The 25,401-nt window shown below is 60.0% G+C and overlaps 1 protein-coding gene across 1 annotated transcript in view; it reads left to right on the top strand.

Annotated features, from left to right (window-relative positions):
• Nucleotides 1-14,610: 14,610 nt before the first annotated feature.
• LOC142012223 (dedicator of cytokinesis protein 2-like) overlaps nt 14,611-25,401 on the top strand; it is a 454,965-nt gene continuing 444,174 nt past the window's right edge. Inside the window, exons 1-8 of the mRNA XM_074992076.1 lie at nt 14,611-14,665; nt 15,436-15,519; nt 22,221-22,261; nt 22,518-22,573; nt 23,151-23,247; nt 23,732-23,880; nt 24,367-24,502; nt 24,770-24,921. Of these exons, the coding sequence (XP_074848177.1) occupies nt 14,611-14,665; nt 15,436-15,519; nt 22,221-22,261; nt 22,518-22,573; nt 23,151-23,247; nt 23,732-23,880; nt 24,367-24,502; nt 24,770-24,921 (770 nt within the window). The remainder of the gene's footprint in view (nt 14,666-15,435; nt 15,520-22,220; nt 22,262-22,517; nt 22,574-23,150; nt 23,248-23,731; nt 23,881-24,366; nt 24,503-24,769; nt 24,922-25,401) is intronic.

The raw sequence follows: 25,401 nt of genomic DNA, 5'->3' as shown, positions 1-25,401 counted from the left end.
ATCGCCAAAGGGAATCAGAATGCAAAGAGCAACCCAAAGCACTCCAGGAGTCTTTCTCTGTTTCTGGGGCAGAATCCTGGAGCTGAGCGAGATGAGACAGGGATGGTGGCATTACAGAGACAGAGAGGGGACCAAGAAACGCTTCTGGTGAAGGTTTTATAGTGACGGCATGTTTTGCAGCAGCATCAGCAAGTGCATTACCTTTTGCCACCTCGGTGTCTGCCACTGAGTGGCCAGTACACTTAACAATTGCCAAGGCAGACGGTAGTAAAACTGCATACAGGAGGGCGGCAATGTAGGGGCCATTCTTGATAGGGGTACCAGTAGAGGTAAGAAAACCTCGAGCCTGCCAGAGGGTGCCAAAGTCATGCACAACCCCAAAGGCATACCGAGAATCAGTAAAAATAGTGGCAGAGAGCCCCTCGGCTAGAAAGCAGGCACGGGTTAGAGCAATCAGTTCAGCCACCTGGGCAGAGGTCACAGAGGGTAAGGGCGCAGCTTCTATGGTCTCAGAGAGAGAGACCACAGCGTACCCTGCAAGAAGGTGGCCTTGGTCATTTCTATAACAGGACCCATCAGTGAATAATACCAAGTCAGAGTTAGGGAGAGGTACATCTGAAAGGTCGGGGCGCGGGACAGTGATAGCGGAGACAGTTGCAAGGCAGTCATGGGGTTCACCATCACTAGGTAAAGGAAGGAGGGTAGCAGGGTTTAACCGGGAGCAGCGCTTAATAGTGATATGTGAGGCTGAAAGCAGCAAAAGTTCATACCTAGTGAGGCGAGCAGAGGAGAGGTGAGCAGTGTTGCGTTGCAGAAGGAGAGTTTCCACAGAATGGGGAACCATGAGAGTGAGAGGAGAGCGGAGGACAAGGGACTCAGGCATCTCGACCAGGCGCGCTGCAGCAGCTACAGCGCGTAGGCAAGGGGGTAAACCCTGGGCTACAGGGTCCAAGGTTGCAGAGAAATAAGCCACCGGGCGATTTCTGTCACCGTGCTCCTGAGTAAGAACCCCAAGGGCACAAGCAGATTGTTCGTGACAGAAAAGGGTAAAAGGCTTGTCATAGTTAGGTAACCCTAAGGCAGGGGCAGAGGCTAAATTCTGCTTAAGGGAGATGAAAGCAGCATTTGCTTCAAGTGGCCATGGCATGGGGTTAGGTACAGAGGATCGAGTGAGTTCGTGGAGTGGTTTAGCCAGAGAAGCATATTGGGGAATCCGTTGCCTACAGAACCCTGTCATGCCTAAGAATTTTCTGACCTGGCGTGGAGAGCAAGGCTGGGGAAAGCTAAGGATGGCTTGGACCCGGGCTGGAGAGAGTACGGGAGCCCTGGGAGAGAAGGAAGCCTAGGTATGTGACAGAGGTTTGGCAGAGCTGCAATTTTGTGCGAGAAGCCTTATGACCCTTGTTCGCTAAAGCTGTGAGAAGTGTTAGTGAATCAGTTTCTGAGGCAGACAGAGAGGGGGAGCACAGGAGTAAGTCGTCCACATATTGGATCAGTGTGGATCCTGATGGGAAAACCAGATCAGCGAGATCCCTGGCTAGGGCTTGAGAAAAATAGGATGGACTCTCTGTATACCCCTGGGGAAGGGTAGTCCATGTATATTGCTGCCCTTGTAGGAGAAGGCAAAGAGATACTGGGATTCAGAGTGAACTGGGACAGAGAAGAAAGCGGAGCACAAATCTACAACAGTAAAGTGGGTTGCATTTGGAGGAATAGACGCTAGTATTGTAGCGGGGTTAGGAACCACTGGAAAAGAAGGTGTGACAATACGGTTAATAGCTCGAAGGTCTTGAACAAATCGCCACGATTTGCCATCAGCCTTTTGAACTGGGAGGATAGGGGTGTTACAGGGGCTGGAACAAGGGACAATAATTCCTTGTTCTTTTAATGCAGATATAAGTGGAGCAATCCCAGCCTCTGCCTCAGGATTCAAAGGATACTGAGACAGGCGAGGCAGAGGTTTGGAATTGTCTACAGTAATCCGAACTGGGTCAGTATTTAATCGGCCCACTTCAGATGGGTGAGAGGGCCATAGGGAGGAAGGAACCTGAGAGATTAGGTGCTCTAGGGACGGAGTTAAGGGACAGCAAGGGACCGGAGTGGAGAGGGAAGTTTCAGACAGCAGGGAGGCTACAGAATCACATAAGGAAGACTGAGGGATTTGCAGATAGACACCATCTGGGGAGCAGTAAATAGAACAGCCAAGTTTGCATAGCAAGTCCCGTCCCACAAGGTTTGCAGGGGTGGAATCAGAGAGGAGGAATGCATGCTCCTCAGAGAGGGGACCGACCTGAACAGACAAAGGTTTTGAGAGGGGAAAAGAGGTAGGGACCCCTGTAATGCCAACAGCAGACACAGATTTTCCAGATCGGGGAACCACAGGCAAGTCAGTGGTGCGGATTGTAGAAAGAGAAGCTCCAGTATCAACAAGGAAAGGGAGAGAGAGATCATTTACAGTCAGGACACATTCTCCAGTAGGGGACAGAGGTAATAAGGGAGCTAAAACTTTCTGAGGTTCCCCAGCATCCCGTCATTGTTGGGGTGAAAAATAGGGTTGGGGATCAGCTGGAGGAACCAGCGGGGGGTTCACTTGATTTCCCATACAATTATTAGGTCGTCTTGGACACTCTTTTTTCCAGTGTCCAGGCTGTTTACAGTAGTTACAAACCCCAGTTAATCCAGCCCCCCGCCCCCTTCCGCAACCCCGTCCCTGTCCCCGGTGTGGTCTGCTTAGTCCTGAATAATGCTGTATCTGCAGAGCCATTAACTTTTGGGAGGACTGTTCCTCCTTTCCTTTTAAAGTGCGGCAGCAATGCTCTGCCACTGCCAGCAATTTGTCCATGGTTTCAGTCTCCCATCCCACACTTATTTGTTTTAACATGCTGCCTGTGGCAGGGAGAAGACCATCAACAAATGCATGTGCCAAGGCCCCCTGCCCATTTACATCGGGCTCTTGTATTCCTGAATGTTGTAGGAAAATATCAGTTAGCCGGGACCTATAGTCGCCTGGGCTTTCTCCTTGCCCTTGCTTACAGCAACGTATTGCTGTCCAGTTTGTTTTAGGAGACCACACTTTGGGAATGGCTTGATGCAGGCGCTTCCAAAGAGCCATACACCGGTCTCTGTATGCCGAATCTGGGCCAGTACTTTTTATGGTTGAGTGGCGTGCCTCAGCTGGCCAGTCTGCGGCAGCCAACCATTTTTCATAATAACTGGCAGGAGCTAACAATTTACACAGTTGGAGGAGATCTGTCTCAGAGGGTTCATAGGTTTCACAGATTAACAGAAACTCCTCAGCAAATTTGACAGAGTTTTCCTGTGGTTTGGGAAAACCTTTAACTATAGATAAAAGTTCCGTACGAGTCCAGGACTTATAATCCCATATGGACTCACTTTCTCCCATCTTAAGGACTCGTAAGGGTGCCACAACAGTTTGATCAGAGTCTCTCATTAACCTCCCATCAGGTTCTCTTTTCCAAGAAGAGATGTCAAGAGAATCTTTGCAGTCTGCTTTGGATTTCTTCTTCATAATATTCTGCAGAGCTGCGAGGCCAATGAGGGTATCTTCTTCACTTTCATTATCTGTAGTCACTGAAGATTTTTCTTTTTCTGATTTCTTATTTGCGCAGGAGTATGGTGGGGGTCGGGTTTGATCCGGATCATTGCACAGGACTGGGCAAAGGGGAGCACTCGGACTAGTGGTGGGAGAGACTGCATCCAATTGAACTGTTAGTTTTTTGATAGAATTTTTAAGAGAGGTGAGTTTTGACTCAGTCCATCTACGATTTGCCTCTTCCCACCACTGCATGAAGCAGTTTACTTCTCCTCTCTCCAATTTGGTTTTTGGGAGGACGAGTTTGCTTTTTAAAGCGTCCACTCGATCCTTGTCCCAAGAACCTAACAGTGGTCACTGTAATTTGGGGTTCTCTAGAGCTAATTTGGACCATTTTTCAAGAAACCTACAAGAGTCCGGACCCCTCCTAAAATACATAAAATAAGCCGGAGTTCCCTTAGGGAACTGTTCTACCTTAGACTTCTGATTACCCATCCAGGAGGACTTCACACAGCACTCACACAAGAAGGAAATTCGGGCTCGGCAGAGCGGTACCCGGTGCAACCACACAAAGGAGCCCACAGGCTACTGCCTCAACTGCCCTTGCTTTCACACCAGGGGTTATACCCAAGGCGTGGTGCGGCTGCAGCTGTGCAGATTCCACTTATTCAGACCGTGGGGACGGGGACCCCTTGGTCAGCCAGTCTCCGGACAGAGATGGCTCCCAGATTCACACACACACCACAGGGAAGACGGATAGACACAAAGACAAGACAGTCCTCAAACCGGTTAAAGCACAAAAATAATAATTACCTGAGACGTCTGATTCCAGAAGCTGGATCCAAAGACCCCTACCCGAACAGAGTGGGAACCAACAAGTTCGATGGCGTAGACTGCGCTGCTGCTGTGTACCTCTCTGTCTTGTGGAGGATCGCTTGGACTAAGCGTCCAGGCGCCGGCTGCCACGATCGTCCTGCAAGGCAGTCAGGGATCACACAGCCTCAGCGAAGCCGCTTGCCATCTCAGTGGGACCTCCAAATTGTCAAAGTTTGACTCAGACTCACAATTTATCAGACCCCTCTGTTTTATTAGCAAAGCCGCTCTGCTAATACATTTAGAAGTGAGCCCCCCGAGTGGGGCTTGTGTCTCTTAATTTATACAGTTTTTTGGAGAACAAGTTACAGACAAGTTACAGACAAAAGAAGAAAAAGATTTTAGTCACCACCCTTCGAGATCCCTGAGACCAGTCACGTATCTTCAATTACCTGCCACCCTTAACAATCTCCTTTAACAGCTTCCAGTTAACTTAACTAATTGCCCTTCACACCTTCCATTCTGATGCCTGCTTCTTAGACGTGCTGGCTCCATCTTAATTGCTTCTCCATTCAAAAGCTAACTGTCCCTACGTGTGCTCCCCCAGATACTTTGTAACATGTTTTGGCATGCCCTCTCATATACAATGTATCCAGCATGTCCCCTTACACAACGTTATACTTATACAATGTTATACTTCCACAATACATACAATATGATGGGGGCAAATTTAGCTACAAGAGGTCAGGAAAGGGATCTTGGAATTATAGTGGATAGTTCTCTCAAAACATCCACGCAGTGTGCAGCGGCAGTCAGTAAAGCAAATAGGATGTTAGGAATAATTAAAAAAGGGATAGAAAATATGACGCAGAATATCTTACTTCCCCTATATAAAACTATGGTACGCCCACATCTTGAGTACTGAATGCAGATGTGGTCTCCTCACCTCAGAAAAGATATATTGGTGTTAGAAAAGGTTCAGAAAAGGGCAACTAAAATGATTAAGGGTTTGGAATGGGTCCTATATGAGGAGAGGCTAGAGAGACTGGGACTCTTCAGTCTAGAAAAGAGGAGACTGAGGGGTGATATGATAGAGGTATATAAAATCATGAATGGTGTGGAGAAAGTCAATACAGAAAGGTTATTTACTTGTTCCCATAATATAAGAACTAGAGGACACCAAATGAAATTAATGGGTAGCAGGTTCAAAACTAATAAAAGAAAGTTTTTCTTCACACAGCGCAGTGTCAACCTGTGGAACTCCTTACCAGAGGACGCTGTGAAGGCCAGGACTCTAACAGAGTTTAAAAAAAAGCTCGATAAATGTTTGGAGGTTAGGTCCATAGATGGCTATTAGCAAGGGGTAAGGTATGGTGACTAGCCTTTTGTCGAAGGCGGGAGATGGATGGCAGGAGACAAATCGCTTGATCATTGTCTTCGGTTCACCTCCTCTGGGGCACCAGGCATTGGCTACTCCCGGCAGACAGGATACTGGGCTAGATGGACCTTTGGTCTGACCCAGTGTGGCCGTTCTTGTCCCTAGACAGACAACATCACTTAGGGTACTGCCAGGCCCAGGCGCCCCATGTGCCGCTGCAGACGCTGTACACCTGTCCCCAGGAGGTGGTGCTGCGGTACCAGAGGAAGTCAGACACAGATTCCAGAGCCCTGGGTGCAGATGGGCTGGGGCTGGCGCAGGACGCAGCGTTACTGAGACTAGGGCGAGCGACCTTTTGGTGTCGGGCGCCACTTTCTGTCCCTGTGAGTAGCAGGCCCCCACCTGTGGGAGGATCCCCAGAACAAGTGCAGGGAGGCATTCAGGGTGGGTGTGCCCTGAAGGGGGAGGGGTGCTCAGGGAGATGGCCCCCAGAGGGCAAGCGAGGTGCCCCAAAGGGGAAGGGGCACATGCAGGGGGGTGGGACTGCAGGGGCTCACCTGCATCACCACCTCCACCTTGTAGGTGTTGCCCTGGCTGTTCCACTGGCTGTGGCACTTGGTGCTGCTGTAGAGCAGGGAGGTGGTGACCCTGGGTGCGCCTGTTAACGGGTGGCAGCAGCACCATCCTGCAGTCCCTCCCCCATGGAGCAGCCCTTGCTCTGAGCCAGCATCTGGGGCGGGGATGTCCCCGTTGCCTGCACGCTGTGGGAGACTAGCCACCTTACCCAGCCAGGCACTTGCTGGCTGCCCCCATGGCCCAGCTCAGGCCTCCTGGCAGCGCCTTCGCTTGTTCTGATTGGCCCCCGAGCGCTGTGGCGGGCAGGGCACCATTCCCATGGGTCACGGCGCTCCCTCTGCAACTGCAGCCGTGGAGGCTGCAGGGGGGGAGGGGAATGCAATTGCTCTGCACCCGCTTTACAAAAGGTCACACCCGTACGTCGCAGCCCCAGCGTGGACCAGCCCTGGCGGGCTTGTTTTACTGCTGTGCCAGAGCCACAGCCTCCCTGGGCAATTGCTCTGCGCCCGCCTTACAAAAGGTCACACCCGTACGTCGCAGCCCCAGCGTGGACCAGCCCTGGCGGGCTTGTTTTACTGCTGCGCCAGAGCCGCAGCCTCCCTGGGCAATTGCTCTGCGCCCGCCTTACAAAAGGTCACACCCGTACGTCGCAGCCCCGGCGTGGACCAGCCCTGGCGGGCTTGTTTTACTGCTGCGCCAGAGCCGCAGCCTCCCTGGGCAATTGCTCTGCGCCCGCCTTACAAAAGGTCACACCCGTACGTCGCAGCCCCAGCGTGGACCAGCCCTGGCGGGCTTGTTTTACTGCTGCGCCAGAGCCGCAGCCTCCCTGGGCAATTGCTCTGCGCCCGCCTTACAAAAGGTCACACCCGTACGTCACACCCCTGGTGTGGACCAGGCCTGGCAGGCTTGTTTTACTGCTGTGCCAGAGCCGCAGCCTCCCTGGGCAATGTGCTCTGCCCAATGGGCAGATTTTCTTGGCATCCAGCTTCCAGCATCCTGGCTGACATTTAGCACAAGAAGCAATGGGCCTGTCTTCAGTGGGTGAGGAGAATGACGTAGCACCACCTCCTCCACAACAGCCCTCCCCGTACATGCAGGCTGTGCTCTTGGCCCCACTTCGACCTCTCTTCCCCAGACCAATCCACCCCATTGTTTTCAGCCCTCCCTCACTGGTCGTGTCTTCTAGACCTGTGATCATCGTGTGGCTTTTCTCTGAGCTTTCTCCAGTCTGGTCCCATTTTTCCTGAAGCTTGGTGTTCAGGGTTGGGCCCAATGTGCCAGATGAGGCCTAATCATTACTGAGTAGAGTGGAGGAAGAATTCCTTCTCACCACACTCTTGCTAACACAGCTCCCCTGCAACGCATCATTAAAGACCTACAACCCATCCTCAATCAGGATGCCACACTCCAGAAGGCCCTAGGTGACAGGCCTGTTCTCTCCTACAGACAACCTCCCAACCTCATGAGGATTCTCACCAACAACCGCAGTCTGTACCACAATAATACCAATCCTGGAACTTTTCCTTGCAACAAGCCCTGTTGCCAGCATTGTCCACATATCTATTCTGGAGATACCATCATGGACCTAATCAGGTTATTCACAGAATCACGGGCACTTTCTCATGTTCCTCAGCTAACATCATATATGCCATCATGTGCCAACAATGCCCAGATGCTTTGTATATAGGAGAAATGGTAAACACGCTTTGACAAAGAATGAATGGACACAAAACAGACATCAGAAACCTCCTAACTCACAAGGCTGTCAGCCAGCTCTTTAATGGTGTGGGCCATTCTGTTAATGACCTGAAAGTCTGTGCTTTACTGAAAAGGAGCTGTGAGAATCGGCTGCAAAGAGAGAGTGCCTTTCATCTGCCTCTCGACTCCCCCTCTGCTCTTCTGATTTGTCAACCTTGATAACTATTTTTGGTTCTCTGTGCCTTAACTGTTGAGTCTGGTCTGGTCTGGCTCTGGTCCCGTTTCCTATGTAGGTTTCGCTCTTGGCCGAACAGGGGAGGAGCCCATTGCGCTCCCCTAGGCTGCCTTGCTGCATTCAGTGCAGGAGCAGGCCGCTCTGTTGGCATGTGCGGCTGGTGTGTCTCTCACCGGGGCCCCCAGCCTGAGATCTCCTGGCGTGGGGCATGCTGAGAGCTGGCTGGAGAGCAGGGCACATTGCAGCTCTGTGCAGAGCCCAGCTCTGTCGAGAGGAAGTGGCCCAGGAAGGCTTGCGCAAGCCGGTGAGACACACGTGACCCTGGCAGCTCGGCAGGAGGAACTAGCTCCCCCAGGGACACTCACATCTCTGGGCTGGGCTGGGCTGGGCTGGGCTGGCTGCAATGGCCCCCTGGCTGCCCACCAAGGAGGAGAAATATGGCGTTGGTAGGTGGGGCTGCCTGGGCCACAGCATGGGCTGCTCTGGGTTGGGGGCTGTGCCCCGGGGCTGAGCTGGACAGGGATGCTCCGCTGAGGCGAGTCCGGGAACTGCATTGCTGGGGCACCAGCTGGGCAGCTCTGGCTGCAGGGCCTGCGGGTGGGAGCACAGGCCTCATTCTCAGTGCCCTCAGTAGCAGGGCTGGACAGCTGAGCGGTGCCAGGGCTGGCGGGAGGAAGAAGCTGGGCAGTGCCTGAGCTGTGGTGGGTGCTGAAGGTGTCTGGGCTGGGGCTGGGGGTGCTGAGGGGTGTCTGGGGGTGCTGAGGGGTGTCTGGGCTGGGGTTGGGGGTGCTGGGGGTGCTGAGCGCATTGAGGCTGGGGGTGCTGAGCGGTGTCTGGGCTGAGGCTGGGGGTGCTGAGCACATCAAGGCTGGGGGTGCTGAGCGGTGGCTGGGCTGCGGCTGGGGATGCTGAGCGCATCGAGGCTGGGGGTACTGAGTGTGTTGGGGCTGGGGGTGCTGAGCGGTGTCTGGGCTGAGGCTGGAGGTGCTGAGCGTGTTGGGGCTGGGGGTGCTGAGCGTGTTGGGGTTGGGGGTGCTGAGTGGTGTCTGGGCTGAGGCTAGGGGTGCTAAGCGCATCAAGGCTGGGGGTGCTGAGCTTATCGAGGCTGGGGGTGCTGAGTGATGTCTGGGTTGGGGCTGGGGGTGCTGAGTGCATCGAGGCTGGGGGTGCTGAGCACATCAAGGCTGGGGGTGCTGAGCTGTGTCTGGGCTGGGGCTGGGGGTGCTGAGCACATTGAGGCTGGGGGGTGCTGAGCAGTGTCTGGGCTGCGGGTGGGGGTGCTCAGGGGTGCCTCACCTGAGGCAGACTGAGGCTGAACACTACCCACAGCTGCAGGTTGAAAAGCTTGTCAAATTCTGCCTGGTTTGGGGGAGATTGACGCCTCGTGGGGAATGAGCTGCGGGGGGTGTTGCTGGGGAAGCCTTGAGCAGGCTGGCTGTGCCGGGGTTAAGATGTCCCGGCTCAGACTGCACGAGCATGCTGGGCCCTGGCGGTCTGGGGTGGCTCGCTAGGCGTGCTGTGTGTTAGCCACCACGCAGCCCCTCAGCCCCTGTGCTGAGCTCATGGCCCCGGGCCACATGCGTGGACCGCTCCCACAGGCCCCCGCAGCACAGCAGTACGGCTGGACTCAGGTCACGTGGCGAGCCAACCCTGCCAGTGCTGCACCCGGCCCTCAATGCCCCCAATGCCAGGCAGCGCCCCGTGTGGCCCCACACCTTGGTGTGGGTCACTGTCGCGTAGAGTGACATCTAGACCTTTCACAGAGACAGAACGAGTATCTTCTGCAGGCATAGCCAAGAGCCAGCTGGCTTATAGCTCACGCTGCAGATGCTCCTGCACTGAGCTCCAGACATCCACGTTTGAGTCTGCCTGTGGCCAGTAACACCTGTGCCCAGGTGGGATGGGGTGCTGCCTGGACTTGGGGGGCAGGGAGGGCTGGGCACAGCACTGGCAGGCCCTGGGCTCCTGCGCTCTAACCAGGGGGTGGGCCTGGAGCCAGGAGTAGAGCCGGGCTCCAGCGCTGTGACCTAGTGGTCTGGAGCCAGGAGTAGAGCCGGGATCCAGCGCTGTGACCTAGTGGTCTGGAGCCAGGAGTAGAGCTGGGCTCCAGCGCTGTGACCTAGTGGTCTGGAGCCAGGAGTAGAGCTGGGCTCCAGTGCTGTGACCTACTGGTCTGGAGTCAGGAGTAGAGCCAGGCTCCAGTGCTGTGACCTACTGGTCTGGAGCCAGGAGTAGAGCTGGACTCCAGCGCTGTGACCTACTGGTCTGGAGCCAGGAGTAGAGCTGCACTCCAGCGCTGTGACCTACTGGTCTGGAGCCAGGAATAGAGCCGGGATCCAGCGCTGTGACCTAGTGGTCTGGAGCCAGGAGTAGAGCCGGGCTCCAGCGCTGTGACCTAGTGGTCTGGAGCCAGGAATAGAGCCGGGCTCCAGCGCTGTGACCTAGTGGTCTGGAGCCAGGAGTAGAGCCGGGCTCCAGCGCTGTGACCTAGTGGTCTGGAGCCAGGAATAGAGCCGGACGCCAGCGCTGTGACCTAGTGGTCTGGAGCCAGGAATAGAGCTGGGCTCCAGTGCTGTGACCTACTGGTCTGGAGTCAGGAATAGAGCCGGGCTCCTGTGCTGTGACCTCGTGGTCTGGAGCCAGGAGTAGAGCCGGGATCCAGCACTGTGACCTAGTGGTCTGGAGCCAGGAATAGAGCCGGACGCCAGCGCTGTGACCTCGTGGTCTGGAGCCAGGAATAGAGCTGGGCTCCAGTGCTGTGACCTACTGGTCTGGAGTCAGGAATAGAGCCGGGCTCCTGTGCTGTGACCTCGTGGTCTGGAGCCAGGAATAGAGCCGGACTCCAGTGCTGTGAACTCGTGGTCTGGAGCCAGGAATAGAGCCAGGCTCCAGCACTGTGACCTAGTGATCTGGAGCCAGGAGTAGAGCCAGGCTCCAGTGCTGTGACCTACTGGTCTGGAGCCAGGAGTAGAGCTGGACTCCAGCGCTGTGACCTACTGGTCTGGAGCCAGGAATAGAGCCGGGATCCAGCACTGTGACCTACTGGTCTGGAGCCAGGAATAGAGCCGGGCTCCTGTGCTGTGACCTAATGGTCTGGAGCCAGGAGTAGAGCCGGACTCCAGCGCTGTGACCTAGTGGTCTGGAGCCAGGAATAGAGCCAGGCTCCAGCACTGTGACCTAGTGATCTGGAGCCAGGAGTAGAGCCAGGCTCCAGTGCTGTGACCTACTGGTCTGGAGCCAGGAGTAGAGCTGGACTCCAGCGCTGTGACCTACTGGTCTGGAGCCAGGAATAGAGCCGGGATCCAGCACTGTGACCTACTGGTCTGGAGCCAGGAATAGAGCCGGGCTCCTGTGCTGTGACCTAATGGTCTGGAGCCAGGAGTAGAGCCGGACGCCAGCGCTGTGACCTAGTGGTCTGGAGCCAGGAATAGAGCCAGGCTCCTGTGCTGTGACCTCGTGGTCTGGAGCCAGGAATAGAGCTGGGCTCCAGTGCTGTGACCTACTGGTCTGGAGTCAGGAATAGAGCCGGGCTCCTGTGCTGTGACCTCGTGGTCTGGAGCCAGGAATAGAGCCGGACTCCAGTGCTGTGAACTCGTGGTCTGGAGCCAGGAATAGAGCCGGGATCCAGCGCTGTGACCTCATGGTCTGGAGCCAGGAATAGAGCCGGGATCCAGCACTGTGACCTACTGGTCTGGAGCCAGGAGTAGAGCCGGGCTCCTGAGCTGTGACCTCGTGGTCTGGAGCCAGGAATAGAGCCGGGATCCAGCACTGTGAGCTACTGGTCTGGAGTCAGGAATAGAGCCGGGCTCCAGCGCTGTGACCTACTGGTCTGGAGCCAGGAGTAGAGCCGGGCTCCTGTGCTGTGACCTCGTGGTCTGGAGCCAGGAATAGAGCTGGGATCCAGCGCTGTGACTTAGTGGTCTGGAGTCAGGAATAGAGCCGGGCTCCAGCGCTGTGACCTAGTGGTCTGGAGTCAGGAGTAGAGCTGGGCTCCAGCACTGTGACCTAGTGGTCTGGAGCCAGGAGTAGAGCCGGGATCCAGCGCTGTGACCTAGTGGTCTGGAGCCAGGAGTAGAGCCAGGCTCCTGTGCTGTGACCTACTGGTCTGGAGCCAGAAATAGAGCTGGGCTCCAGCGCTGTAACCTAGTGGTCTGGAGCCAGGAATAGAGCCAGGCTCCAGCGCTGTGACCTAGTGGTCTGGAGTCAGGAGTAGAGCCGGACTCCAGCGCTGTGACCTAGTGGTCTGGAGCCAGGAATGGAGCCAGGCTCCTGTGCTGTGACCTCGTGGTCTGGAGCCAGGAATAGAGCTGGGATCCAGTGCTGTGACTTAGTGGTCTGGAGCCAGGAGTAGAGCCGGGCTCCTGTGCTGTGACCTAGTGGTCTGGAGCCAGGAGTAGAGCCAGGCTCCAGCGCTGTGACCTAGTGGTCTGGAGCCAGGAATAGAGCCAGGCTCCAGCGCTGTGACCTAGTGGTCTGGAGCCAGGAGTAGAGCTGGGGTCCAGCGCTGTGACCTAGTGGTCTGGAGCCAGGAGTAGAGCCAGGCTCCAGTGCTGTGACCTAGTGGTCTGGAGCCAGGAATAGAGCCAGGCTCCTGTGCTGTGACCTTGTGGTCTGGAGCCAGGAATAGAGCTGGGATCCAGCGCTGTGACCTAGTGGTCTGGAGCCAGGAGTAGAGCCAGGCTCCAGTGCTGTGACCTAGTGGTCTGGAGCCAGGAATAGAGCCAGGCTCCTGTGCTGTGACCTTGTGGTCTGGAGCCAGGAATAGAGCTGGGATCCAGCGCTGTGACCTAGTGGTCTGGAGCCAGGAGTAGAGCCAGGCTCCAGCGCTGTGACCTAGTGGTCTGGAGCCAGGAGTAGAGCTGGGCTCCAGCGCTGTGACCTAGTTGTCTGGAGCCAGGAATAGAGCCAGGCTCCTGTGCTGTGACCTACTGGTCTGGAGCCAGAAATAGAGCTGGGCTCCAGCGCTGTAACCTAGTGGTCTGGAGCCAGGAATAGAGCCAGGCTCCAGCACTGTGACCTAGTGGTCTGGAGTCAGGAGTAGAGCTGGGCTCCAGCGCTGTGACCTAGTGGTCTGGAGCCAGGAATAGAGCCAGGCTCCAGCGCTGTGACCTAGTGGTCTGGAGTCAGGAGTAGAGCTGGGCTCCAGTGCTGTGACCTAGTGGTCTGGAGCCAGGAGTAGAGCCGGACTCCAGCGCTGTGACCTAGTGGTCTGGAGCCAGGAATAGAGCCAGGCTCCTGTGCTGTGACCTCGTGGTCTGGAGCCAGGAGTAGAGCTGGGATCCAGCGCTGTGACCTAGTGGTCTGGAGCCAGGAGTAGAGCCGGACTCCTGTGCTGTGACCTAGTGGTCTGGAGCCAGGAGTAGAGCTGGGCTCCAGCGCTGTGACCTAGTGGTCTGGAGCCAGGAATAGAGATGGGCTCTCAGCTCAGCCCTTCCTCCCACCAACCCTGGCCTGCGGCAGGAAGCCTCAGCTGCAGGCTCCAGCTGTCGCTGTCCTCTGTGGTGTTTTCTGTTCCTGCTTTTCTCAGTAGCTGCCTCAGAGACCGTGAGTGAGCAGAAGTGTTTCCATGGCTCCCCTCCCCTACTGATGACCGGACCCTTTGGGCCCTGCCTGCTGCATTCCCGTCAGTGCCCAGAGGCTGTGCCAGACTCAGGCCCAGCTGGGCAGCAGGAGAGCCAGGCAGCTGGCCGGGGGCTCAGCAATTCCAGTTCTGATCTGGGCTGCACAAGGGAGCTGCTGAGCCGCCAGCCAAGGGCTCGGTGTCCATCGCAAGGGCCAGCTTTCCAAAGAGCTCTGCGAATTGTAGCTGCTCACTGGTGCTCCATCAGGGGCTGACCCTGGGCCTGTCTGAATGGGGTGAGGCAGCAGGCACTCAGGGTGTCGGGTGCCGCCTGGATGCCAAGGTGATGGGCCAAAGGGTGGATGGGATCATGCCACAGCAGTGGGCAGGCTCCAGTTCCTTCGGTGCAGCTGCTGGTTTCTAGTCTTTTCTGCTCAGGATCCCACTCGGCCCACCCCCAGTGCACCTCCACCTTGTGTCCCCCTCTGCTGTGGGTCCCTTCTGCTCCCCATTCCCTGGGGGGGCAGTCCTGGTCTGGGAGATTTTACACAAATATGCATGCGAATCTGTGCTGATGCCAGAGATCTGCGCTGGGTGCCAGGGGCAACAGGTGGAAGGGCTGGGCTGGGCTGGGCTGGGCTGGCCTTGCCTTTAGTTGCTGGGGGGGTTCATCCTGCAGCCTGGCCCTGGCCACCAGCACAGCTCTGCTTCCAGCTCACGAGTGCCTTATCCTGGTGATCAGGGATCCCAGGGGAGCAGAGCTAGCAGCCTGGGCCTTGTCCCTGGGGGCTGCTCCCATGGCCCACATTGGAGATAATTCCAGAGACTTTGAACCTGGGCACAGCCCGTTGTGTAAGATTTTATGCAAATTACTTAATGAGGCAATCTGCATGCTTAGCTTTGTGTCTATTTAACGGTTTGGTTGGTCACCGCACCCTGCCCTGAACACAGGGGCATGGAGCGCTGGGGACCACCGAGCAGTGCTGGGTGCTGGAGGCCAATGCTGTGTGGCTGCTGGGGGCTGCAGGGTCATGGGACGGAGGCAGGGTGGGAGCTGGGGGTGAGAGCCTGGTGCCAACAGTAGGTGCCCAGGCTGGGCAGTGAGGGAACAGGGCGAGGAGGTGCCTGGGTGGCCCAGCACAGGCATCCTCCGTCCTGAGGCTGCTGAACTCAGACCCCTTGTATGCTCTGAGATTGGCTACGCTGGGACTCTGGGCCCAGGAGAGCAGGACCCTGCAGGCACTCAGCTGTGCCAGGTCATAGTGGGCTCTCTGCAGCCCCAGGCCTGCAACTACGCTGCTTACCCAGTCAGGAGATGGTGCCAGCTGTGGGGTCTGGCACAGGGCAGGTTCAGAGACAGCCCTGTGCCAGAGCAGAGGTGAAGGGGACACTGGCAGGTGCTGCAGGGGACTGGGTCAGCCGGGGTTGGAGGTTGCTCTGGCTGGTACCCCAGCAGCGGTGGTTGTGACAGTGTGGCAGTAACAGGAACAGAGTTCTTCTCTAGCCCCAGAGAGGAGTGTGCTGGGCGGGGTGAAGCCATGAAAGGGCAGTGCCACCGGCAGAGGCTGGGGCCCTGGGCTGCCCCCTCATTTCCCCCTAACTCCCTGGCTCTTGTCTTGCAGCTTTGTGGAACTTTTCAGGCACGAATGAGCATCACCTGCCACTGCAGATTGGGGACACAGTGCACATCCTGCAGGCCTCAGAGGGTAAGGGGGCACTGGGAGTGGGGAACCGGCTCCACAGACCCCTGTGAAATCCTCAGCCGTTTGCCTGCTGATCTTGAGCCCTCCCTTGGCTTCTGGGCCTCTGCCCTCTCCTGGGCCACCACCTCCTCTCTCAGCACCCCCAGAGCATCCTCCTTGGTACCACCTGCTTTCTCTGGCAGCTCTCCTGGGATCTGTCCTTGTCCCCTTCTCTTCCCCACAGCACCTTGTCTCTGGAAACCCCAAAGGCACCTGTAGTCAGTCCCCTCTCCAGGCCCATGACACACCGATCGCCCTCTGCTGTGGGGCCACTGGGGCCTGTCTCTCTCATGCCTCCTTCCCCTCGGACTGTCCAGCTGACAGCGCCAGCTCCTAGTCTGCCCCAGCCCTCCCCACTGGACGGTACCCCATTGCTCTGTCCTGTTAGCTCTTCAGCTTGACCTCACGCCAGGGCCTCGGGTGCAGTCTGTGTGCACGTCTGGCTGGTTCTTTTGCAGAGCATCTCTGAGACAGGCCTCTTCACATCCACCCCTCAGCTCCCGCTCTCCCCACGCTCTGCTTACTCACCGTCCTTCCCTGCCTTGACAAGCCCACCCAGGCCCACAGCACCTTCGCTGGCTCCCCTTCTCCTCCGGGAGCTGTTTCTTGCCATGGCGTGGCCCCTCTGACTAGTCCGTGACACCAGCCTCCATCACCCATGTGTCATAGGTTCAAACAGGCCCCTTGGAGCTGTCTCTCCGACCCCATGCTGCGGGGAACCCTGCATACGCCTCTGCAATATGAGCTCATTGTCTGGCTTCAGACTCTCTTAGCTCTCTCCTCTTCCAAGTGGCCAACAAAATTCCCAAGTCCAAGAGTGGGCTGGTTCTTCTTCCAGTGATGGCTCATGTCCGTTCCAAGTCGGGTGTGCGCGGGCACACGCCCAGTCACCGGAAGCTTTTTGCCCTAGCCGGTAGCCACAGGGTCGGTGCGGCGCCCCCTGAAGTGGCGTCGATATGGCGACCAATAAATGCACCGCCCTCGCCGCGCTCAGTTCCTTCTCACCGTGCTGTCTGTCGTCGCAGCTCCGGCCTTTCTCTGCTCAACTATTTAGCTAGTAGCCTACTGTAGTGTAGCTAGTTCTTGAAGAGGTGTAAATAGTTTAGTACTCGATAGTCAGTGTTTTACCTTATAGCCGAGGCGAGGCTCTCTGTCCCCCTCGGTGCCTCGGCGCTGGGGAACGCCTGGCTCCTCAGGCTTTAAGACTTGTTCAAAATGCAGCAAATGTGTGCCCAGAAGTGACCCCCATTCCGCCTGTTGCACTTGCTGGGTGGAAGGGCACTTGTGTGATTGGTGTCTGTTTGTAAGGCCTTTAAGCTCAGCACTTGGAGAGATGGGGCCCAGCGCCTTAACGTGCTCTTCACGGAGGGGGCTCTCAGGCCTCAAGAGTCTCCTGCCAGAGCAGAGAGTGGAGCCTCCTCGGTGCACAGTGCACCAGTGCCATCAGCACCATCGACCATGGTGCCGCCTCAGGGCTCTTGGCACCAGGAGCTGGTGCCGGCACCGGCGCCTCTCGGCACAGAGGAGTCCATCTGAGGTGGCAGTGACGAGGAGGCGGCACGAGAGGCCTCGCTCGCCAGAAAAACGGGGCGGCCTCGAGTCCAAGGTTCCGGCGTGCACCGCCGAAGGGCAGGAGGCGTGTCCATTGAAGCTGGTGTGGTGCAGGAGCTGCAGGCGCTGGACTTGCCCCCAGAGCCAGAGGCACAAGGACTTCTACAGATGATGGTGCCGGGTCCTCCTCCGTCTGTGGAGGACGGGTGCCAGAGCACTGAAATGGGGGCTCAGGGACGTGACACCAGCGCCAACCCCTGCGCTCACGTTGACACTGGCACCGGCATCAGCGCCGACACCATCCCCGCTTCTTTTGTCCCACCAATCTGCCCTTCGCCACAGGTGGTGCACCATCACCACAGAGCAGTGGGTGCAGCGTAGAGCAGAGGCACACGTCATTCCCGACGTGGAACGGGCAGAGCCCCACATCTCGAGGAGCACCCATTACGCAAGAGGGAACTGTCTGGTATTCAGACCACCGTCTGTCCTGCTGGCCTCAGTCTGGCTCTTCTCTTGGGCTCCCGTTGCTCTGTCTCCGCGCTCTCTTGTGCACAGGCTGTCGGCTCCGTGGGCTGGGCGTGTCTCTGTCCTGAGGCTGGCTCCAAGGCACTTCGAAAATCCAAACAGCCCCCTCAGCAGCCAGCACCCCCACAACAGCCTCCAGCCCCCAGCAGTGCCCCCTCAGCAGCCAGCACCCCCACAACAGCCTCCAGCCCCCAGCAGTGCCCCCTCAGCAGCCAGCACCCCCACAACAGCCCCCAGCCCCCAGCAGTGCCCCCTCAGCAGCCAGCTCCCCCACAACAGCCCCCAACCCCCAGCAGTGCCCCCTCAGTAGCCGGCTCCCCCACAACAGCCTCCAGCCCCCAGCAGTGCCCCCTCAGCAGCCAGCTCCCCCACAACAGCCCCCAGCCCCCAGCAGTGCCCCCTCAGCAGCCAGCTCCCCCACAACAGCCTCCAGCCCCCAGCAGTGCCCCTCAGCAGCCAGCTCCCCCACAACAGCCCCCAACCCCCAGCAGTGCCCCCTCAGTAGCCGGCTCCCCCACAACAGCCTCCAGCCCCCAGCAGTGCCCCCTCAGCAGCCAGCTCCCCCACAACAGCCCCCAACCCCCAGCAGTGCCCCCTCAGTAGCCGGCTCCCCCACAACAGCCTCCAGCCCCCAGCAGTGCCCCCTCAGCAGCCAGCACCCCCACAACAGCCTCCAGCCCCCAGCAGTGCCCCCTCAGCAGCCAGCACCCCCACAACAGCCTCCAGCCCCCAGCAGTGTCCCCTCAGCAGCCAGCTCCCCCACAACAGCCTCCAGCCCCCAGCAGTGCCCCTCAGCAGCCAGCTCCCCCACAACAGCCTCCAGCCCCCAGCAGTGCCCCCTCAGCAGCCAGCACCCCCACAACAGCCTCCAGCCCCCAGCAGTGCCCCCTCAGTAGCCAGCTCCCCCACAACAGCCTCCAGCCCCCAGCAGTGCCCCCTCAGCAGCCAGCTCCCCCACAACAGCCCCCAACCCCCAGCAGTGCCCCCTCAGTAGCCGGCTCCCCCACAACAGCCAACAGCCTCCAGCCCCCAGCAGTGCCCCCTCAGTAGCCAGCACCCCCACAACAGCCTCCAGCCCCCAGCAGTGCCCCCTCAGTAGCCAGCACCCCCACAACAGCCTCCAGCCCCCAGCAGTGCCCCCTCAGTAGCCAGCACCCCCACAACAGCCTCCAGCCCCCAGCAGTGCCCCCTCAGCAGCCAGCTCCCCCCAACCCCCAGCAGTGCCCCCTCAGCAGCCAGCTGCCCCACAACAGCCCCCAACCCCCAGCAGTGCCCCCTCAGTAGCCGGCTCCCCCACAACAGCCTCCAGCCCCCAGCAGTGTCCCCTCAGCAGCCAGCACCCCCACAACAGCCTCCAGCCCCCAGCAGTGCCCCCTCAGTAGCCAGCTCCCCCACAACAGCCTCCAGCCCCCAGCAGTGCCCCCTCAGCAGCCAGCTCCCCCACAACAGCCTCCAGCCCCCAGCAGTGCCCCCTCAGCAGCCAGCTCCCCCACAACAGCCCCCAACCCCCAGCAGTGCCCCCTCAGCAGCCAGCTCCCCCACAACAGCCCCCAACCCCCAGCAGTGCCCCCTCAGCAGCCAGCACCCCCACAACAGCCCCCAGCCCCCAGCAGTGCCCCCTCAGCAGCCAGCACCCCCACAACAGACTCCAGCCCCCAGCAGTGCCCCCTCAGTAGCCAGCTCCCCCCAACCCCCAGCAGTGCCCCCTCAGCAGCCAGCTCCCCCACAACAGCCTCCAGCCCCCAGCAGTGCCCCCTCAGCAGCCAGCTCCCCCACAACAGCCCCCAACCCCCAGCAGTGCCCCCTCAGCAGCCAGCACCCCCACAACAGACTCCAGCCCCCAGCAGTGCCCCCTCAGTAGCCAGCTCCCCCCAACCCCCAGCAGTGCCCCCTCAGCAGCCAGCTCCCCCACAACAGCCTCCAGCCCCCAGCAGTGCCCCCTCAGCAGCCAGCTCCCCCACAACAGCCTCCAGCCCCCAGCAGTGCCCCCTCAGCAGCCAGCTCCCCCACAACAGCCCCCAACCCCCAGCAGTGCCCCCTCAGCAGCCAGCTCCCCCACAACAGCCCCCCAACCCTGAGCAGTGTCTCCTCAGCAGCCAGCGCCCCCACAACAGCCCCCCAACCCCGAGCAGTGCCCCCTCAGCAGCCAGCTCCCCCACAACAGCCCCCCAACCCTGAGCAGTGTCTCCTCAGCAGCCAGCGCCCCCACAACAGCCCCCCAACCCCGAGCAGTGCCCCCTCAGCAGCCAGCGCCCCCACAACAGCCCCCCAACCCCGAGCAGTGCCCCCTCAGCAGCCAGGTCTCCCACAACAGCTCCCTAGCCCCACCAATGCCCCCTCAGCAGCCAGCTCCCCCACAACAGCCCCCAGCAGTGCCCCCTCAGCAGCCAGCTGCCCCACAACAGCCCCCAACCCCCAGCAATGCCCCCTCAGCAGGCAGCACCCCCACAACAGCCCCCCAACCCCGAGCAGTGCCCCCTCAGCAGCCAGGTCTCCCACAACAGCTCCCTAGCCCCACCAATGCCCCCTCAGCAGCCAGCTCCCCCACAACAGCCCCCAGCAGTGCCCCCTCAGCAGCCAGCTGCCCCACAACAGCCCCCAACCCCCAGCAATGCCCCCTCAGCAGCCAGCTGCCCCACAACAGCCCCCAACCCCCACCAATGCCCCCTCAGCAGCCAGCTCCCCCACAACAGCCCCCAGCAATGCCCCCTCAGCAGCCAGCTCCCCCACAACAGCCCCCAGCAGTGCCCCCTCAGCAGCCAGCTGCCCCACAACAGCCCCCAACCCCCAGCAATGCCCCCTCAGCAGGCAGCACCCCCACAACAGACCCCCCCAGCCACCACTTCTGCTGGGAGAGGTCTGTCCTGCAGTCACTGGGAGCTCCCCCACAGCACCCCCTGCTGGGAGAGGCCGGGGGTGCAGGAGCTGGGAGCCCCCCTGCAGCCAGTGCCCTGTCCTCCCCTCCCCAGTGCCCTGTGCTGGGAGACGCTGGGGCTGCAGTAGCTGGGAGCGCCCCCAGCCAGTGCCCTGCCCCCCCACAGCACCCCCTGCTGGGAGGGGCTGGGGCTGCAGTAGCTGGGAGCGCCCCCAGCCAGTGCCCTGCCCCCCCACAGCACCCCCTGCTGGGAGAAGCTGGGGCTGCAGTAGCTGGGAGCGCCCCCAGCCAGGGCCCTGCCCCCCCCACAGCACCCCCTGCTGGGAGAAGCTGGGGCTGCAGTAGCTGGGAGCCCCCCCCCCACCCAGATCTCCCCCTGCTGGGAGAGGCCGGGGGTGCAGGAGCTGGGAGCCCCCCTGCAGCCAGTGCCCTGTCCTCCCCCCCAGTGCCCTGTGCTGGGAGACGCTGGGGCTGCAGTAGCTGGGAGCGCCCCCAGCCAGTGCCCTGCCCCCCCACAGCACCCCCTGCTGGGAGGGGCTGGGGCTGCAGTAGCTGGGAGCGCCCCCAGCCAGTGCCCTGCCCCCCCACAGCACCCCCTGCTGGGAGAAGCTGGGGCTGCAGTAGCTGGGAGCGCCCCCAGCCAGTGCCCTGCCCCCCCACAGCACCCCCTGCTGGGAGAAGCTGGGGCTGCAGTAGCTGGGAGCCCCCCCCCCCACCCAGATCTCCCCCTGCTGGGAGAGGCCGGGGGTGCAGGAGCTGGGAGCCCCCCTGCAGCCAGTGCCCTGCCCTACCACAGCACCCCCTGCTGGGAGGGGCTGGGGCTGCAGTAGCTGGGAGCGCCCCCAGCCAGTGCCCTGCCCCCCCACAGCACCCCCTGCTGGGAGAAGCTGGGGCTGCACTAGCTGGGAGCGCCCCCAGCCAGTGCCCTGCCCCCCCACAGCACCCCCTGCTGGGAGAAGCTGGGGCTGCAGTAGCTGGGAGCCCCCCCCCACCCAGATCTCCCCCTGCTGGGAGAGGCCGGGGGTGCAGGAGCTGGGAGCCCCCCTGCAGCCAGTGCCCTGTCCTCCCCCACAGTGCCCTGTGCTGGGAGAGGCTGGGGCTGCAGTAGCTGGGAGCGCCCCCAGCCAGTGCCCTGCCCCCCCACAGCACCCCCTGCTGGGAGGGGCTGGGGCTGCAGTAGCTGGGAGCACCCCCAGCCAGTGCCCTGCCCCCCCACAGCACCCCCTGCTGGGAGGGGCTGGGGCTGCAGTAGCTGGGAGCGCCCCCAGCCAGTGCCCTGCCCTGCCACAGCACCCCCTGCTGGGAGGGGCTGGGGCTGCAGTAGCTGGGAGCGCCCCCAGCCAGTGCCCTGCCCCCCCACAGCACCCCCTGCTGGGAGGGGCTGGGGCTGCAGTAGCTGGGAGCCCCCCCCCCACCCAGATCTCCCCCTGCTGGGAGAGGCCGGGGGTGCAGGAGCTGGGAGCCCCCCTGCAGCCAGTGCCCTGTCCTCCCCCCCAGTGCCCTGTGCTGGGAGAGGCTGGGGCTGCAGTAGCTGGGAGCGCCCCCAGCCAGTGCCCTGCCCCCCCACAGCACCCCCTGCTGGGAGGGGCTGGGGCTGCAGTAGCTGGGAGCGCCCCCAGCCAGTGCCCTGCCCCCCCACAGCACCCCCTGCTGGGGGGAGTGTGCTGTGTTCTAGGGCTCCAAGGTGCCTCACTGCCGGCTGTTCTGCTTGCAGGCTGGTACAGAGGGTACGCGCTCAGGAACAGAGCCATGCGGGTAAGTCTGCGGCTCCCCGTGGTGGGGAGGGGCCTGGGCCTGAGGCTGAGCCCGAGCCCGAGCCCGTACACTCCCCACGTGGAGTCCCCGGCAGGAAAGTGCCAGGACTGCAACTTGGCCAGAGCCCCCATGACTCCTGTTCTGGCCCCCGGTCTGCCCTGGGCTGACCCATTTCGTACTGGTCGGGGGGTTTCTCTCCCTGCGGCTCGGCCCCACAGGCTGGAGGCGCTGTGCTGACAACTTCTCCTCTCCTCAGGGCATATTCCCTGTCTCACTGATCCACCTGAAGGGTGCCCATGTGGAGCGGAAGGGGTAGGTACCGCAGGGGCGTGCAGGGCTCTGGTCTGAGTCACAAGTGTTTTACTGGTCAGTGGACTGGTTTTCCCTGAGCAGCACCTCATGGGGCCCATCAGCACCCCCTGATATGTCTGAGCTGGGCCCTGTCTCACCCTCCTGCCATCCCCATGCTTGGCCTGTCCCTGAACCCCCATGTCCCTCCAACTCAGTGCTTGGCCATGCCCTGTGCCCCACCCCATCCCAGTGCCTTCAGCTCTCCCCAGTCCCACTGTTCAGTCAGGCCCTACACCCGTCCCCATAGCTGTCTGAGCCTTGCAGTTGGAGGAGCTTGGAGGCGCCCTGTGACCTCTCCTACCTGCTGCAGTGCTCATGGAAGCCCTTCTGCCCCCTCATTCCCCAACCCTGTGTTTGGCTGGGCCCCTTGTCCTCCCAGTCCCAGCACTTGGCTGGGCCCCTCTTCAGCAGATGGCTGGTGTTGGCACAGGCCCTGGCACAACGCCAGGACAGGAGGGAATAGGTGCACTTTGGCCAGGGACACCGTGCATGAGGGCTACCCACAGAGAGGGCTTGGTCTCATCAGCTCTCTGGCCAGGGCGGAGGAGAACATTGTGCCCACAGAGATGCCTATGGTGCAGGAGATCACAACCACACTGCGGGAATGGGCCACCATCTGGAAGCAGCTCTACGTGGTGAGAGCCTGGGGCCAGCAGTGGGGACCATCCCATCCTCAGGGATGGCCACCACCCCTCAGATCAAGGAGGGCAGGGTTTCAAAATACAGAGGGCAAGCAACAGCCTTTGGGATGGGGCTGTGGGAACCAGGGGGCATTGGGTCTTTGGGAGGGGGCTGTGGGAACCTGGGGTTGGGTCTTTGGGAGGGGGCTGTGGGAACTGGGGGGTTGGATTTTTAGGGGGGTTGGGTCTTTGGGAGGGGGATGTGAGAAGCAGGTGGAGTCGAGTCTCTGGGAGGGGGATGTGGGACCCAGGTGGAGTCAGGTCTCTGGCAGGGGGCTGTGGGAACTGGGGGGGGTTGGGTCTTTGGGAGGGGGGTGTGAGAACTGGAAATGGGGCTCAGGTCTTTGGGAGGGGGCTGACTGGGCTCTAGCCCTGTGGGGGCTTTGGGAACTCAGCCCTCTGCGGATGGGCATGACTCTGCCCCCTCGTTGCCCTGAAGATGGGGCAGAAGGAACGATACGGGCAGGTGAGAAGGATGATGTGTGAGCTGATGGAGAGACGTTCACAGCTGCTCTCAGGAACGCTCCCCACGGATGAGCTCCTGGAGCTCAAAAAGGAGGTGACCAGCAAGATTGACTACGGGAACAAGTGAGAGCTCTTGGGGGCAGGGGAGGGTGGGGCTGGGATGGGGGCAGTGGCAGGGGAGTGGGGCTGGAGAGGGACCAAGGACAGACACTAGAAAACGGTGTGGAGGCACTGCAGAAAGTGTGTGTGTGGGGATGGAAACAGCTCAGGTGTGTGAGGCACACGAATGTGCAAGAAGCAGGGTGTGATTGAAGGCCCAAGGGATAGAGAAGGCCTTGCAGTGTGCGGGTCAGGAACAGTGAGGGGGCTGGGAGTCCTCCATGGTGACCCCTAATGTGAATTCCACTGCCAACCCCTTCCAGCCTCTAGGTAGGCATCTTCTGGGCAGGTAGGCTGGCACTGCTGCCAGGGAGGGGGGGCTGGGCATTCGGGGTGCTGCTCCTCGTGTGGCTGGGCTGGCGGAGGTGCCTCTCCTCCCAAAGGCATGCAGTAGTCTGGATCCCAGACCCTGCCCAGCTCCGTGTTCATGCCCGGCCCACTGCTTCGCAGGGTCCTGGAGCTAGACGTGGTCGTCCGCGACGAGAACGGGAACATCCTGGACCCTGAGAGAACCAGTGTCATCAGCCTCTTCCATGCTCACAGGCAGGCTACCCGCATGATCAGCGAGCGCATCGAGGAAGAGCTGGTGAGTGCCTGGCTTGGGGCCCTTGCCTAGTCCCTGCCCACCCCATGCTAACAGAGTGCTGGAGCTACCCACGGGCATCCATACACCAAGGAGGGCATTCCAGCCTCCTGCTGCCTTGAGGGTCTCCACCCCCACCCAGGCCCTTGATGAGCTTCAGGCTGTCCTGCTGCCTGCCACTCTGGGCCTGCTGCCAGCCAGAGCCGGGCTGGGAGGGACCAGACAGGTGGCAGTGCCTTTGGCTTTGACCACCTGCCCATCTCCCCCCAGTGCTCTCAGCACAGCGAGCTGGGCTGCAGTGCCCACCTGGCCTCACCCTCCCACAACCTCTACCTCTGCGTCCGCAACTTCGTCTGCAACATTGGGGAGGAGGCTCAGCTCTTCACAGCGCTCTACGACCCTGTCCAGCAGAAGATGATCAGGTACGTTCCCCAGCAGGTCAGAGGGACATGTGGTTGCCCTGGGATCCTTGCAGAAGAGCACTGCCTGGGGCTGCTGGTCTGAGGGGACCTGACCCCTGAGGTCCCAGTGTCTGGCACCCATGGAGCTCCGCACCTTCCAAACCAGGCCTGGAGCAACAGCAGAGCCACAGTCCTGAACTGGGGGGGCCCAGATGGCTTACCTGGGACGTCTCTCCCTGACCAATGACCTGTCTCCCCTCCTCCTTTTGCCCCCTGACCAACCAGCGGTAAAGCCTCTCTCCCTCCCGCCACTGGCGGACTAGTGATACCTGCTGCCTGATGGGTGATAACCCTACACCCACCAATGACCACTGCTCCCACAGCTATCTCTCTGTTACTGGTCCCACAAGTTACTGATTTAGAGCCATTAAGGTCACCGGGTAACCTGGGTGTGAGCAAAGAATAATATAGATCTGATACGACTGACTGTGATTGAATATG

This window comes from Carettochelys insculpta, chromosome 4 (genome assembly GCF_033958435.1).
Source record: "Carettochelys insculpta isolate YL-2023 chromosome 4, ASM3395843v1, whole genome shotgun sequence".
NCBI lineage: Eukaryota > Metazoa > Chordata > Testudines > Carettochelyidae > Carettochelys > Carettochelys insculpta.
This window is presented reverse-complemented; position numbering and strand designations above follow the sequence as displayed.